This window comes from Hypomesus transpacificus, chromosome 25, assembly GCF_021917145.1.
Source record: "Hypomesus transpacificus isolate Combined female chromosome 25, fHypTra1, whole genome shotgun sequence".
NCBI lineage: Eukaryota > Metazoa > Chordata > Actinopteri > Osmeriformes > Osmeridae > Hypomesus > Hypomesus transpacificus.
This window is the reverse complement of record NC_061084.1, coordinates 3,214,629-3,231,001: the sequence shown is the minus strand read 5'-3', so window position 1 is coordinate 3,231,001 and position 16,373 is coordinate 3,214,629. Positions and strand designations below refer to the sequence as shown.

Here is a 16,373-nt window from a genome sequence, read left to right as displayed (position 1 = left end):
TGATCTAGCTCTTGTACCGATGACTACTACCAATGTGCTGCATTTTAAGACACCAACACAAACACACAACTGACTTGTACTCCAGGTTGGTGTCAAAGCAGCAGGCTTCAAGAGTATCCAGTGAGTTCCTCAGCATATCATTCATCTTCTTATCTGACACATCACTGTTAATGAGAATGAGAGAGTTTTGTATGCAGGAAGTCTTTAAAACTATTCAGTTAAGAATGTTTTATTATGAGACTACCTAAGACGTTCCTCGTGCAGACTGCAGAGGACCAATCCCAAGGCAAGGCCACTATGGAACTGGACAGTTTGTGATTCATCTACTGAGGGCGAATCAGGCAGCCCTGCTCTCAGGATGGACAGAACCTCAGGCAGATACTCCTTGTGCTTGGAGACCAGCACAGGCACCATCTGGGATAGTGCCAGGGCAGCACAGGAGCGGGCGATGATGCTAGCTGTGTTTTCTCCAGAATAGGATCGCTGAAACAGAAGGAACAGATTGTGTAAAGTAGAAAAAAAGAGTATAGTTTGTAAGGGAGGAGAGCAGAGCAGTGGAGAGATATGGTTGAACAGGGCAAAGCAAAGAAGTTAAAAGTGAAGAGCAGATAACAAGTGATGTTCAGCAAGTGCCTTTCATTCACTGTTCTGTGTTGTACAGTAAAGTCTGACATGGCACCTCCATAGCTAGTGTACTACTGTTGTACTCACGTGTTGGAACCAGGGGAAGACAAGTCCTTTGGGTTGATAGGTGCTATTGATGATGCTAAGTAGTGTGTCTATCAACATAGCTAACCAGGTGGCTGTAGGTATGATTTCCGTCCCTACCTGTAGCAGCAGAGCACATAACAGAGACGTACAATACACTCAAGTAATTCAGTGGTAGTAAATAGTTTGTCTTAAGAACTAAATCCATTAAATCCCAAAAGATCAATGAATTAATGTTCTGAGAAATACAATTAGTTACTAGGGGTGTACTTGTAATAACAGAATTGGCGTTGCCGAAGTGAAGTGCCGACTGTTCAGTGTTATCCAAGTTACTGAACGAGGAAGTGACATCGTAACTCAAGACTCGCCATGATGAGAGGACTGACAGATTGCATTTCCATTTGAATTTTGCGAATGGGGGGAAATGGGGGGACTTCTGTTACCGTTTCACCCCAATTTGCTACCATACATTCTGCAAATCGTCATGGAGTATAGATTTTGTGATTTCTAATTGGGGAAAAAAGACTAAACAAAAACGTAAAACCTTAATTACTTGTCTCCAAACTGGCATTAGGCCATGTAGCCTGATTAATAATGAAAAGTAATAAGGAGTACTCCACACCAGATTCTTACCTCAAATCCGACCTCTGTTTCTGAATGTAGATTACTCTCATACTTGGCCAAGACAGTGGCCAGACCGCTCAGAGCCAAGATGGAGTTCCCTTGCACCACAGGGCTGTCTCTGTTACCAAAAACATAAGCGTGATGAGGAAAAATAATTTAAAGTATACTAGTTTGATAGCATGGGTTTTGTTTCTACAGCATTTAATGCCAGCATCCAGGGCCAACAAAAAGGGAGGATTGTACACTGAATACTGCATTTTACTAATAAGTTATTTGGAATAGGTAAGAGCAGGTCTAACTGATTCACTGACATTGGCCGGGTTTCCCAGATTCGTTAGAACGCTCCTAAGAAGCTCTTAGCGTTAAGAGCTTCTTAACGAATCTGGGATATCCGGCCATTATCAATCTTTCTCCCAAATCGCAATCTTCTTATCTTTAGACTTGTAACCTCTGTAACATTCTAGTCTGTGAAGTTTTGGCAGTTAGCGATACCATTTTTTGTGACACACAAATCTATGAAAGTGTACTGCAATATTTTAAGGTGAATATTACAACAAGAAGTATTTATCTAGTTAAAAAAAAAATATTTTACATTTTTTAAAGTTAGGTCACAGGATTACTTTGGATTGCAATTGTAGTAGTGTTTGACAAACACTATGAATGTGGTACTCAGTTGTAAGGTAAAAAGAGCTATTAAGCACTAATCACTTAAAATATAAATAACTAGAGAGGGTAGATTTTCTGGGGAAATTGTTAGGTGTGCCTGCGTTGGTTGCATAGGGTCCGTTTTGTTACTGAAATTTTCAAATGGATATTTCTGTATATTTTAAATAAGTATGCATACTTATTATTTATGAAGATGGCAAAGATTATTAAGCATACATTTGTTGCTGCTCATTTACACTTAAAAATCTTAAGATTTCAGTGTAGAATGTATGGAGTTAGATTAGTTTCATAATTCAAACAAACAAACGCAACACAATTCAAACAAACTTAACACGATCCAAACAAACGTAACACGATTCATACAAACATAACACGATTCAAACAAACAAATGTAACACGATTCAAACAAACGTAACACGATTCACAAATGTATTTCGTGATTCACAAATGTAACGCGATTCACAAATAAATGACCCTAATACATTTGTTTGTAACCTGACAAACACAAGTTACAAATCCCTGCATTCGTTGGTGTGAATCCTTGCATTCGTTCGTGTGGATTTTTTGAACTTTCCTGACGCGCTTTGATCCACAAATGCATTTTTTTCTAAAAGATATCCTCTGCAGCCTATCAGATGTCTCCAATTTTAGCCAATCACCGGAGAATGTCTAATATGGGTAGACGGGCTTTGCGTTAGCCTAGGAAACACGGAAAATGACTAAACATGAATCCTGCCATTCTCAACAATATTTAATCAGGTATGATCATCGGTTTAATAAGATTAACAAGCAATATTTCACCTACATGCTACCAGACGACATTGCTCGTGATCTGAAGGAGACAATGTCCGTCATTATGGCAGGTTGTTGAAGTCCACATAGACACGTAAATGTGATTGGCTGAAATTGGAAGAGACGATCTGATAGGCTGCTGAGGATATCTTTTAGAAAAAATGCATTTGTGGATCAAAGCGCGTCAGGAAAGTTCCAAAAATCCACACGAACGAATGCAAGGATTCACACCAACGAATGCAGGGATTTGTAACTTGTGTTTGTCAGGTTGCAAACGAATGTAATAGGGTCATTTATTTGTGAATCGCGTTACATTTGTGAATCACGAAATACATTTGTGAATCGTGTTACGTTTGTTTGAATCGTGTTACGTTTGTTTGTTTGAATCGTGTTATGTTTGTCTGAATTGTGTTACGTTTGTTTGGATCGTGTTAAGTTTGTTTGAATCGTGTTGCGTTTGTTTGTTTGAATTATGAAACTAATCTAACTCCATAAGAGTTCTCTTATGGAGAACTCTTATCATTTCCCTTAGTGAAAGAGGTTGCAGCCTCACATAATTGAAAAAGTTGCATCAAAACAAATAAATTGGGCAATCCTGTGTAAAAATGGTCCTAACCTAATATCTAGTGTTGTCACTGGCAGTATTTCAGCTGGAATTGCTATTCAAACATTACCATCTGCAAACTTAAAATATGCCCAAAAAACGTAAATAAGCTTGAAATGTATTTTTACTGAAGCGATCATTGTCAGTAACAACGTCCCTGCCTGAAGACTCGAGGCTCATGTGACCGTCTATCCAGAGAATCCATGTTGTAAGTATGGAAAAGCACATTCAACTTTGTCAGCTTCTCCTACTCCCTCTATGTCAGCCTCTCTCAATCCTGGTCATTGATCATGGTCCTTGGGCCTACTATAGCCCTGCATGTTTTTAGAAGTTTATCTGCTCCAAATAACCGGGTTGTCAAAACAAAAGTTGGAAGCAAGATTCCACTAATAAGTATGCCCTTTGTGCACCTCTCCCCACCTGTCACTGACGGACAGCCTGCTGCTGTCACTTAGTAGCTAACCTTCACTGAGGGGCTTGTTTAAATGTGCTGGAATGTTTTTCTTCATGTATATTTGAGAACATATTTGTAGATAACTTATTTTTCGGAAATAAAACCGCGGTTTATAATTACATTTTAAATTTTTCTTGTGGTGGTGCGTTTTATATTTCGAAGTGGCTTACAGAAAGTTTTTATAACAAAACAACAGTAGAAACACTTTTTTTCGTGAATTATATTTACATTTATGCATTTAGCAGACGCTTTTATCCAAAGCGACTTCCAAGAGAGAGCTTTACAAAAGAGCATAGGTCACTGATCATAACAACGAGAAAGCCCCGTACATTGCGGGTAGCCAAACATGAACATGTGTGAAACAAAATACATTGTGAAACAATACATACATTGTGAAACAAAATAAGTCCCAAAGGGAAGAACAATAAGAGCATGTAGTTAGACAAGTTACAATTAAACAGCAAGAACCTCAAAAGTGCAAGAGTGTACCTGTGGAAAAAGCAAGCAACAATAATACATTTCACAGCGAGTACAGACATTTTAAGACAGTTGCAACAATCCAACAGGAGCAATACGTCTCTCAATAAGAGTCATTGTGATCCTGGGGGAAACTAACATCAGGTCCAGCCAATCATTCCTAAGTGCCGTTGTACTCCCGGAACAAGTGCGCCTTGAGCCTTTTCTTGAAGGTGGGGAGACAGTCAGTGTCCCTAATGGAGGTGGGGCGTTGATTCCACCATTGGGGGGCCAGACAGGAGAAGAGCTTGTGTTGGGACCGGGTGCTCTTGAGCGGTGGGACCACCAGTCAGAAGAAGACCGTAGGTGGCGGTGGGGGTGTAAGGCTGGAGGAGAGACTTGATGTAGTCGGGTGCAGTCCCGTTCACCGCTCGGAAGGTCAGTACCAGAGTCTTGAATCTGATACGGGCCATGATGGGAAGCCAGTAGAGGGAGAGGAGGGGCGGGGTAACATGGGAGCGTCTGGATAGATTGATGACCAGACGGGCTGCCACATTCTGAATCCTCTGGAGAGGGCGGGTTGCGCATGCTGGGAGACCGGCGAGCAGCAGTAGTCCATCTTGGAGAGGACAAGTGCTTGGACTAGCAGCTGGGTGGAATAATCAGACAAGTATCTCCTGATCTTCCGGATGTTGAAGAGGGTTAACCGTATCAAATGCTGCAGAAAGGTCCAGCAGAATGACGATGGATGACCTTTGATGGATGATATTTAACCCGTTAAGTGAGTGGCGTCGCACATATGTAATCTTTTGAATGCGGGTCTCACAGCGTAAAGTTGCATATATGCGTAGCCGGTGAAGCCACCTCCATGGAATTTATTTTTGCAGGATGTCTGCTAGAATAGTAGTAGCATCGCTACGAGTATTATGCTAGCTAACTTAAGCTAGCTAGCTACCGTTTCGGGGACCGTCGGACATATTGAGAACTCACGCGTCTAAGGGTAAATATTAGTTAATTCCCGGGCAATAGAAAACATACATTACGCACTTACTTTAGTTTTGGAAGTTTTACACAACGGTATAGGGTATACGTTTTCACTATATAGAAACGGATTATGAGAAAACACTTAAAGGTCCCATGACATGAAAACTTGACTCTAGGAGGTTATTTAACATATATTTATATTTATAATTAGTCAGCGACTTACAGTAAGTACAGGGACATTTCCCCGAGGCAAGTAGGGTGAAGTGCCTTGCCCAAGGACACAATGTCATATAGCACGGCCAGCAACGTCATTTTGGCACGGCGGGGAATCGATCCGGCAACCTTCTGATTACTAGCCCAACTCCCTCACCGCTCAGCCATCTGACTCCCATTAATATGAGTTCCCCTAGCCTGCCTTTGGTCCCCCAGTGGCTAGAAATCACAATTGGGAATAGTGATGGTAAGTTCAGATCATTTTACTGATTCGGTTCTTTGAATCTCGTTGAGCAAAATGAAAGAATATTTTTTCAGTCATTAGTTCATTTCAACAGGGGGGGGGGGGGGGTGCATGTAAACCAGCAGATACTATTTTAAAAGAAATTCCTGCATTAAAATAATGTATCATGACAGTTTGTATGATTGGAATGGTCATTTATTATCACACTAGCATTTAATTATCACGGAAAACAATTACGCTGCACTGAACTATAAGTAAAGTACAAAAAAAGTGAAAATGACAAAACCTGTAATTATAACTTGTGAACGAACATCAATCACGTATTACTAAACCTAGTCACGCGAAAGAGAACTAAACATATCCTTTCCGTTTCCTCTTCTGAGCCTATGCAGGTTTTTTGGGGGTGGGGGGGGCATCATAAACAAATTATGCTTAGGGCACCAAAATGGCTAGCAGCGGCACTGACTATGAGTCTATGAGTGTGCACCTCTGCAAACCAGGGTGATCAGATGAGAATGGGCACATTTGAGGCATCTTACAGCAACGGGGCTACAAGACAGCTGAGTTACTGTCGCTAATCTAAAGGTAGATAGCATCAAGGATGTATGTGAATACATCCGCTGTAACGCCAGTGTTGTACACTTCTTTGTTATTTGGATAACCATTCTGCTGTTGGTGTTATGGCACGCGCGATATCCGCCTTTGCCCTCATTGAAATGTTTGAGTGTGCACCTCTGCAAACCAGGGTGATCAGATGAGAATGGGCAAATTCGAGGCATCTTACAGCAACGGGGATATGAGCCATTGCGATACATCCATTGTAAAGATTAGCGCATGTTGCCGCCTCTCTCCTCCTCATTAGCATTTAAAGCTACAGACACAGAAACAGCGCGTTTTGAGGAAAGCTCATTGTGGGACTGCTTGTAGTGGCTGTAATTATGCACCAAGGCTGAATTTCGGGAAAGGAGACTTCAGATACAGTATTAGGGGACCACTAAGGCCTATCTAAAAGCATCAAAAAACAGCATTTCATGTGACATGACTAAACATGGATCCTGCCATTCTCAAGAATATTCAATCACGTATGATAATTGGTTTAATAAGATTAACAAGCAATATTTCACATTTTACATGCTACCAGACAACATTGCTCGTGATCTGAAGGAGACAATGTCCGTTATTATGGCAGGTTGTTGAAGTTCACATAGACACGTTCATGTGATTGGCTAAAATTGGAAGAGACAATCTGATGGGCTGCAGAAAATATCTTAAAAAAAAAATGCATTTGTGAATCTAAGCGCGTCAGGAAAGTTCCAAAAATACACACACAAATGCAGGGATTTGTAACTCGTGTTTATTCGATTTGTAACTTGTGTTCATCAGGTCAAACAAATGTAATGGGGGTCATTTATTTGTGAATCACGAAATACATTTGTGAATCACTTACATTTATTTGTGAATCGTGAAAAACATTTGTGAATCACGTTACATTTATTTGTGAATCATGAAATACATTTGTGCGTTACGTTTGTTTGTGAATTATTAAACAAATCTAACTCCATATAGAACGGACGTTTGTTACCAACATTGTGTAGTTAGGTTTTATATAGAGTGAATATTGTACGTACGGTCCTCTAGGATTTTTTTGCAGTGGGGGCAGGTCTGTCCGAAAACTCCCCCCCCAGCCGGACAAACAAAGTCCTAACCCTATATTTTGGAGCAGGTTAATGTAATAGTCTAATAGCTAATGTAATATTGCACATATTTTTTGTCCTATTTTCCCTAAAGCAATAAGGTAAGGCTACTTAGAGACCTTCCACTCATAAAGTATGTTCTAAATGGCATAAATGCTGCCAATTAATAATTGACGTAATAACGGATTGTAAATGCCTGTAGCCTATTGATTAAGGTACTCGAAAGCATGTACACTGTTGGCTTCATTTGATCTTGATAGGCTAAGCATTCTGTATCAAATAATACAAATAAACCTACTATTTATTAATTAAAACTATTTCTGCATAATAATGCACTTAAAATACAAACATGAGCAACATGAGTTTAGCGATTGCTAAACATGAGGTAGCAATCGCTATCAAATCAACAGACATGTGCAATTTAGCTAGCCCAGGGAAAAAAAAATAAAAATCACCAGTTAACTTAATTTAAATTAGGAAGAACTATAGACTTATACAATAACAGGCTTAAATGAACTGACAACATAAGTTGCACGACTTACAGTTCTCAAGGACGCACACACGCAAACTCAACTACGGTATGAAGCACGTGTCCGTGCTATTCTCCGACATGCACTTTAACAATCACTGCTGATAGATGGCCTAAAGTCATGTACAGCCCTATTTCTGATACCGTGGTGGCAGAAATGTAGCCGTGGGTGACCGTCACGACAAAATCTACAGACAAAATCTAGAACTTTACCACTTCACCGTAGTCTACAATTAATGTCGTAAAATCTTAATAACATGTTTTTTTTCAAATATATCAACTAATATGGTGTATTTATCATCCTGCAGCTGATTTCGCAAGCGTCTCGCAAAAAAATTCTGTCGAAAACTGTCGAAACGATCGCTGCCGATAGCAGGCAATCACGGCACTTCGCAGTGTTTCGCAACCAGTGTGGTCGGTCACATTTGATAACATGGGCGCTTCCAGGCGCGTTGCAGCAGATCGCAGCTAATCGCAGGCAGTGTGTCCCAGGCGTGAAATAGCAAAATTGAACTGCTGTTTCCGAAAGTAGATGTACAAATAATATCAGCGTATAAGGTGTTGTACATTTCATTTCACAAATGTGTTTTTTACCACAATGTTAAATGAGCAAATAGTTATCACCCTGGCCTTTGCCATCTGGCATTTCTGCAGCTGTCTTGCAGTTTTAGGAAGCTAGACTAGCTATCTCCCAGAAGTTAATAAGCGGGCGGGTTTGTGATGTTAGTGACGTTTGTAACCGTGGGTACCTAAGCCTAAACTGACTAACGGAATGTTCGGGAAGATACATGCAATGCAATCGGGACCAAGACGAACATTCTGACACCAACGTTGTCTATCTAGTGCAAAAACTGAGGGACGAGTTAAGGTGGGAAGGTAAAAAATAAATAATATATATGAGAGAGAATATAGGTTGTGTCTGACCAGCTATCCGCGGTGAAAACTGCCTTGCGCTTGTTCGGATATTGAATGACATTGATTGCTCCACAGGACTAATGATCATCATTATACAGGGTGTTGATATCACAGCCTGGAAACATAGTTAAGCTACATGTTATCACCCTTGCCTTTGCCTGTGGCGTTTCTGCAGCTGTCTTGCCGTTTTAGGTAGCCAACTGTCTCCAAGAAGTTTCGTTTTTTAGGGGTGGGAAAATAATAATAAAGAATATACATGACAGAGAATATTGGTTGTGCCTGGCCAAAGGCTGGGTGGGGTTGGCCAATGAGATAGTAGCCCACACACTGTGTGCACACAGTGTGTGGGCACTAACAACAATATCACTCTGAATAATACAAATATTAATATATTATTTGTCACATTGTAACAGCACATACATCATAAAATATATAATTTCTTCATGTTTTGCCAATGAATGTACAAAAGAGAGAAACTGGAGACAGACTAACTTTGATGCAGATTTGACGACATCAGTAAGCTGGTCCCTGACCCTGTTTGATGGAAAAGCATGTTTTCAGAGAGAGAAGCATTTGTAAAATCTGTTTCATGTTATTTATTTACAAGCACAAATGCTTTCCCCCTTTTCCTACACACAAACTACATGGATATGTAAACACACACCCTGTCTTTATATGATGTCAGTGTATTAGTCACATGGTTGACATTGTAGATTGTTGCAGTGTGCCTAGCCAATAACTCTTGGCAATAAAGACAATGTTGTGTGTCAGTGTTGCATTTGTACACTGTACAAACACAACCATTTACCATTTCTATATTCTGTTCAGGAGGAAGAACCAAGCCTCTTTTAATCTATTAAACAACACAGTAACTACTTCAAATTCGATGCTGGATCACTGAAGACAATGCTAAAATTAAAGTTATAGGTTTGTTTGTGAACAGTTTGTTTAATATGTGTGTGCTTGTGTTTCTTACCAGAGCCAGACGCAGTGCTGTTTGTATTGTAGCTCCTCGAGACTCTCTTTGGCCTGCTTCTTCTGCATCTCGAGTTCTGCACGTCGACCCTAGTGCCATACAGTCACAGAAGAAATGACCACAACTGGAGCCCATTTAAATGTCATGAAAACTATAGGTAAACTAAATCCACTGACCATATTAAAACTACACCCATAAATGACTGTTAGTCAGTGAAATATATATACTATAAAAACTATGATAAGTTCAATCACATGGCAACAATGAGAATGAGAATGAACAAGCAGTGTAGTATCCTAGTTTGTGTCCCTAAGGTGCCCATGCTACGACTAGTAAATACGATACTTTTTTTGTTTAGACGTGTGTTGGGAGACTGCACCCTGGCATCCGAGGTTCTAACTGAGTTAAAGACAAACATATACCTGTAAAACGGCATGGAAGGCTCGACTCATGAACCCTTGCCAGCCTTTGGGAAGTAGGAGGGCACGATGCCACTCTGATGGCTGTATGTTCACCTGTCCACAGAAGTGCAGGGAAAAACCGAGAATGCTGAATAATTTTCATCACAAAAGCAACATTTTCAGAAGCATTGCAAAAATACCGAAAGTTATGTGATATAACACACTACAAACATCTTTTCCACTATAGTTGGTACAGGATTGATGTTTTATTAAGTGAAAAATGTTTGTTTCTGTTACATCTGGCCTGTTCAGTGGAAGTTAACCAGAATGTATCTGCTGTTAATACAGATATTCCTTGAGACACTTCAATCTTACACACACACATTAAGAAGACAAACAGAAAAAGGTTTGGAGCACACTGTGTATATACACAAGTGTATATTCCCAAAGTATAAAACAATTATTATAGAGAAAGGTAGAAAGAAATTCAGAAAAGAGGAGTTCATCAGGGAGATTTAGCAGACAGAAGTAAGGGGCAGGATAATATGAGAGATTCTGTTGTGAGGTACAATACAGAGAATGTAAACTGTTGCAGAGAGGAAAATGTAAGAAAGGCGCACAAATAATCACCTCATGAATAAGAGTGGATAACATCTGTTGGTAGCTGCGGCTCTGGCTGAGCAAGAATCGGTTGATAGGCTGACCGTTGCGGTCCGTTTGAACAGGCAGGTCGTAGGAAAGAAGCAGGCCAGCTGAAAAACACAAAGATATCCCAGACACGTGCATTCACATCACTTAACAATGTGAAGTGTTTGCTTTATGTTTTTAACTGCCATGAAGAGCATATTAGACACAAATCTTAAAACAGGGCGGTCAGGGTGTCTACAGGTATAAACAAGTTACATTTAAGACTTTTTAAGACCTTTTAATACCACTTCCAAATGAAATTTAAGACCAAACTTACTAAAGAAATACAAATCAAAAGGAAATATGGAAATATAGAGTAATCTTTCTAAATAAACACACTGATGTCTGTTCAAAATTAACAGTATAGTAAAATGACAATAATCGGTTGAGTTTAAGAACATTGACTAAATGTATGTAATTGCTCAGAGGTCAGATGGCATTGTTTCCTCTGGATTTCCTATCCTGTTGCTGTGCACGTGCGATTCCATCGCTCTGATCCCCAAGTTAAAAATTGTTCCGACACGCAGTTCGCAAAAATGTAAATCTACGCTCTGACTTAACCATAGATAACGCAGCGCATATAGCCTACAATATCTTTTTTCGACTTGGCAAAATGTATTAATTAATTGCTTTTTACCTGACATCTTTGAAAGGCAGCAATGATTAATGCATCCATGGACAGGATATAAAGCTAAATTATGACATTATTTTAAAAGTGACCAACAACATTGACTATGCAAAACACTTAAATGTATTTAGTGCTAACAAAATTATTACGCATATTTGGAAAGGGATGTTTATAATGTGACAATATGTCAGTCATTGTGTGATAGCGAAAATATGACTAGGCCTATTATATGTAACAGACGAAGTATTGCAAGCTCCGTCAGAAGTATCGGGCCTATGTTCGTCCCCGCATTGGGTTTGAACCAGCCACCTCTGACATCCCAAGCGCCACCACTACCAACTACGCCAACGAAAACCGACATACACCTGCTAAATCTATGAACTACTTGTTCTGAGCAGGTGTTGTCAGTGAACAGGCTGTAAAACTGTTGGTTAAGACACTCATGAAAAACTGATGCTAATTATCTGGGAAACATTTTCAAACAGCAGTCAAGTTGTCATTGTTTTTGTCAAACAAGTTTTGAATTTGTTGAAACATTAAAACAGGAGATCATGACTGTGCTCAAAGTGATGCTCGAGCTCCAGTGGTTTGCTTTGTAGGTGAACAAAACTTTTGGAAGACGTTGTAGCAGAATCACGAAAAATTACAGGATATGCTTTTTTCCATTGGTTGTTGCATTAAATCTTACCCAGATACAGGGGGGCTATGTTCCGATTGGCTATTGTATAGACACTTTCTTTTTTTTGATTGCCTGATAAGTGGCAGGCTCGACTAACAACTCCAGGGGAGACTCGCTTGGTTCCATAGTGAATGGCGCAGCCAGAGGAATTTTGGTTGGGTGCTGCAGCATATTAAATATATTATAAATATTTTTTTTCTGCATGAGAAAAACAATGTGTGGCGGGAGGGCGGAACAAAAGACCGAAATGAATGACTGTCACGCTCAATGCGTGACACTTGAGAGCCCTGCTACTGTAGTTTACATAGATAGAGAGAGGGGAGTGTAAATACCTGCCAGTCCTGGTTTTAAACCAGGCTGTTTGTTTTTCTCATAGGTCTTCAACATGAACGCTGGGATCCCTGCCATTGTTTTCAGCTGATCTGAACGCAAGATCCCTCCTTTCAAAGCTGTGTGGTACACCCCACGGGGCATCTGGCTCATCTCCTGCTTTACTAGTGACGTCAGCAGACTCTCAAGGGCTGTAAGAGAAGAGGGTGAGGATGTAAAAATTGCATGCAATTGCTTGTAATCTATGGAGAACTGGGTTACTTGTTACTTTTGACAATGTTGACAATCGGTAATCAATAATGACTTATTGTGTTATTAACATAATTTGCATACACTTAAAGAAGAAAGTCTTAAAGAAGTTGAACCAGTATTCGAAAAAAATTAAATTAAATAAAACATCCACCCTACTCTCCGTCACTGCCAAATAATTTGAACACCATTATGTGATACTAACTGATCCTATCAAAGCATTCTTAGTTGTCCTCTATCGCCCACCAGGACCGCTAGTAGACTTTGTGGAAGAGCTGGACATGCCCCTGAGCGTCCTCCCGGATGATAATCCTTGGGGACTTCAACATCCACCTCGAAGGAACACAAGCCGTTGACTTCATGTCTTTCCTGACTTCCTTCGACCTGACGCTGCTGAACACACTGGCGACCCACAAGGCAGGAAAACAGCTCAACCTCATCCTGACACGTAACTGAATCACTGACTTAAACTCTGTAACCCCACTACACATCTCTGATCACTTCTTTATCTAGTTCTCTGTCTCTCTCCCCCCAAGTCCTCTTGCCTCTCCACCCCTCGTAACTTTCCGTTGTAACCTTCTCCTCCATTGTAACATCCTCCCTCCCATTGACGAGTTCATGTCCCAGCCCACTGACACTGCCACAAACACCCTGTTACTGCATCATTTGTCCCCTGTCAACCAGGCCTTGCACGATCTTCTCCTTCCTGCCCGTGGCTCACGGATGTTATCCGTGAAGAAAGGTCCACACTTTGGGAAGTTGAGAGGAGATGGCGCAAGGTCCAAAGACGGTCTGGACCTTGATAAGTATCACTCCCTCCTTAAATTCTTCTCTGCTCACATAACTGGTGCTAAAACCCACTACTTCCTGAACAGAATGAACTCTGCTTCAAACACCCACAAACCTTTCTCTACCTTCTCCACCCTTCTTAACCCACCTCCCCTGTCCCCCGTCCTCCCTGACAGCAGACGACTTCTCCTCCTTCTTTGAGAAAGTCGCCAACATTAGCAGTCAGTTCCCTGAGCCCTCTACACCCACCTTCAAGAAAAGGCTAAAGACGCACTTGTTCCAGGAGTACAACAGTACTTAAGAATGATTTGCTGATGTTAGTTACCTCCAGGAACACAATGACTCTTATTGAGGGACTTGTTGCTCTTGTTGGTTAGTTGTAACTGATTTAACTTCTTGTACTTGATCTGAGTTATATTATTGTTGCCTACTTTCCTACAGGTACACTCTTGCACTTTTTGGATGTTCGTGTTGTTTAATTGTAACTTGTTCAATTACATGCTCTTATGGTTCTTCCCTTGGGGACTTATTTAGTTTTCACAATTTATGTTTCACGTTTTGTCTACCCACAATGTTTGGGGCCATCTCATTGTTATGATCAGTGACCTATGTACTTTTGTAAAGCTCTCTTTAGAAAGTCCCTTTGGATAAAAATGTCTGCTAAATGCATGATTGACTGGGTTTCGGGGGTATTTCACTGTTCCTTAAGGTCTCTGAATAGGGTATGTAACATTGGTTGGGCTGAAAATTACCCGGGTACTGTTATATGCCCCCTGATGCTTCCTGTGAATTTGTCCCGGGAAAAATACGCTAGGTTTTCTCCTTTTATGGTATGCTCATGAATATTTAGATGAGCTGCGTGCTGATTGGTAAAGCTGCGGAGCAAAGACGCAACACAGCCAACAGCACTGAAACAACGAAGGTGGACACTTGAAATAAAAACGTACAGATAAATGTATTGTGTCTACACAACCCTGTTTTCAACAGATTGACTAGAAATCATTTGAAATGATTACGTTAGTCGTTTCCACTTCTGTTGTCGAAGTAAACAGGATCGACTTAACTTTAACACTACAGCTTAGCAAACAAACTACTCAGCTTCAGTTAGCTCTAGCTATCTTGTTAGGATTCCTCCGTCAGGAGGAACCCTATTGTAATTGTTGGTATTATTAGGGTTCTTCCGATAGGAGGGAACCTATTTTTATTGTTGGTATTCTTATTATTAGGGTTCCTCTGGTAGGAGGGAACCTATTGTTATTGTTGGTATTTCTTATTATTTTTCTTTTCCTTGCACCCCAATATCTCAAAAGGTCCCCGGTCATAAATTTTCTAATTTGGCATATTGATACTACATCCAAGTGGGTACCCCCACACCAGATATGGGCCACATCAGACCATAGGGGGCACCACAGGCCATGCCCAAAAGCACAATTTTCAAAGTGATGGCATTTCCACCCCATTGCTCCAATTCATCTGAAACTTGGTGTGCATGCCTAATTTTTCATGAGGAACAAAAAAGCCTCAAGGACCCATAAGGTCCGCCATGATGGATTTTCCTGTACCTGTACTGTGATAAATTTGGAAAACATTCAAGATTCCTCTTCTCTTGAACCAAAGGTCTAATGGTCTTGAAATTTCGTAGAGATAGGTATCATTGCAAATTTAAAAATGTTACTTAAGGCAATTGAATAAAGTACAAAATGGCTGAAAGGGGTGTATTTATGTAAATGTCCACATTGCCTCAATATGTTTTTGTCACTAAATCAAATGTATTTTTGAAGGATGGTTCAAACCTAATACGCTTTAAGGTGACATGCATCTGAAGTACAATGCAAAGTTTCACCTTGATATGTCAAAATATGACTGAATTACAGCTGTTTGAATTTGGCCAAAATCTGACAATGTATTGGAGAAATCTTTTTTTGTATCCAGTTATTGAACTTTGTGTATTCCATGCCTGGGAATGGCTCAATTGGCTGAGATGTGGTTCTGGTAAGTAAAGGGTTGTAGGTTCAAAACAAGTCGGAGGCATAGTTTTTTATTTTTTATTCTGACAAAATGGTTTCTAGGCTTCCGATAAATCCTCCGGTTGTAAAACATAGCAATGTGTGTTTATTTCAGCCCATCACAACACTCCAATCATCTGTTTAGCGAGACTGTGTAAAGTACTGCAAAACAAGCCAGGTTCACCACAGTAGCTAGCTACTTGTAGTCTACGCATGGTAGAGATAACGCTAATGGTTTTCTCTAATGAAGTTAAGTGATTGTTTAGGTGGATCTCTTGCCTGTTGCACAAATTCATTTCAGTGACCTAAGCCAGGACACATCCCCACTGATGTTAGGCAGGATTTGAAATTCCGTTCCATGACATGTTATGGCACTCCAAACAACCTTTAAAAAAAACTATAAGTAAGTTATTCTTTACAGTAGCAACCCAGTAATCCCGTTGTCCCATTTTATAGGAAATGTACAAGCAGTTTCAACTTTGGCTGGAAATGCAATACAAAATGGCTGAAAGGGGTGTATTTATGTAAATGTCCACATTGCCTCAATATCTTTTTGTCAATAAATCAAATATAATTTTGACTGATGGTTTTCAAACCTAATTGGGTTCAAGAAGACATCACTCTGACGTACCGTTAACAATTTCACATCCACCTCGAAGGAACACAAGCCGTTGACTTCATGTCTTTCCTGACTTCCTTCGACCTGACGCTGCTAACACACCGGCGACCCACAAGGCAGGAAAAC

General features: G+C 40.3%; 1 protein-coding gene across 4 annotated transcripts in view; it reads right to left on the bottom strand.

Annotated features, from left to right (window-relative positions):
• Positions 1–16,373, bottom strand: part of focad (focadhesin) — a 169,904-nt gene that overhangs the window by 69,861 nt on the left and 83,670 nt on the right. For all 4 annotated transcript variants that reach the window (XM_047049347.1, XM_047049349.1, XM_047049350.1 and 1 more), the window contains 9 exons: positions 12,587–12,775; positions 10,891–11,012; positions 10,282–10,374; positions 9,860–9,948; positions 9,376–9,417; positions 1,342–1,450; positions 712–828; positions 245–483; positions 75–164 (listed from right to left, as the gene is read on the bottom strand). In XM_047049347.1, the coding sequence (XP_046905303.1) occupies positions 75–164; positions 245–483; positions 712–828; positions 1,342–1,450; positions 9,376–9,417; positions 9,860–9,948; positions 10,282–10,374; positions 10,891–11,012; positions 12,587–12,775 (1,090 nt within the window). The remainder of the gene's footprint in view (positions 1–74; positions 165–244; positions 484–711; positions 829–1,341; positions 1,451–9,375; positions 9,418–9,859; positions 9,949–10,281; positions 10,375–10,890; positions 11,013–12,586; positions 12,776–16,373) is intronic.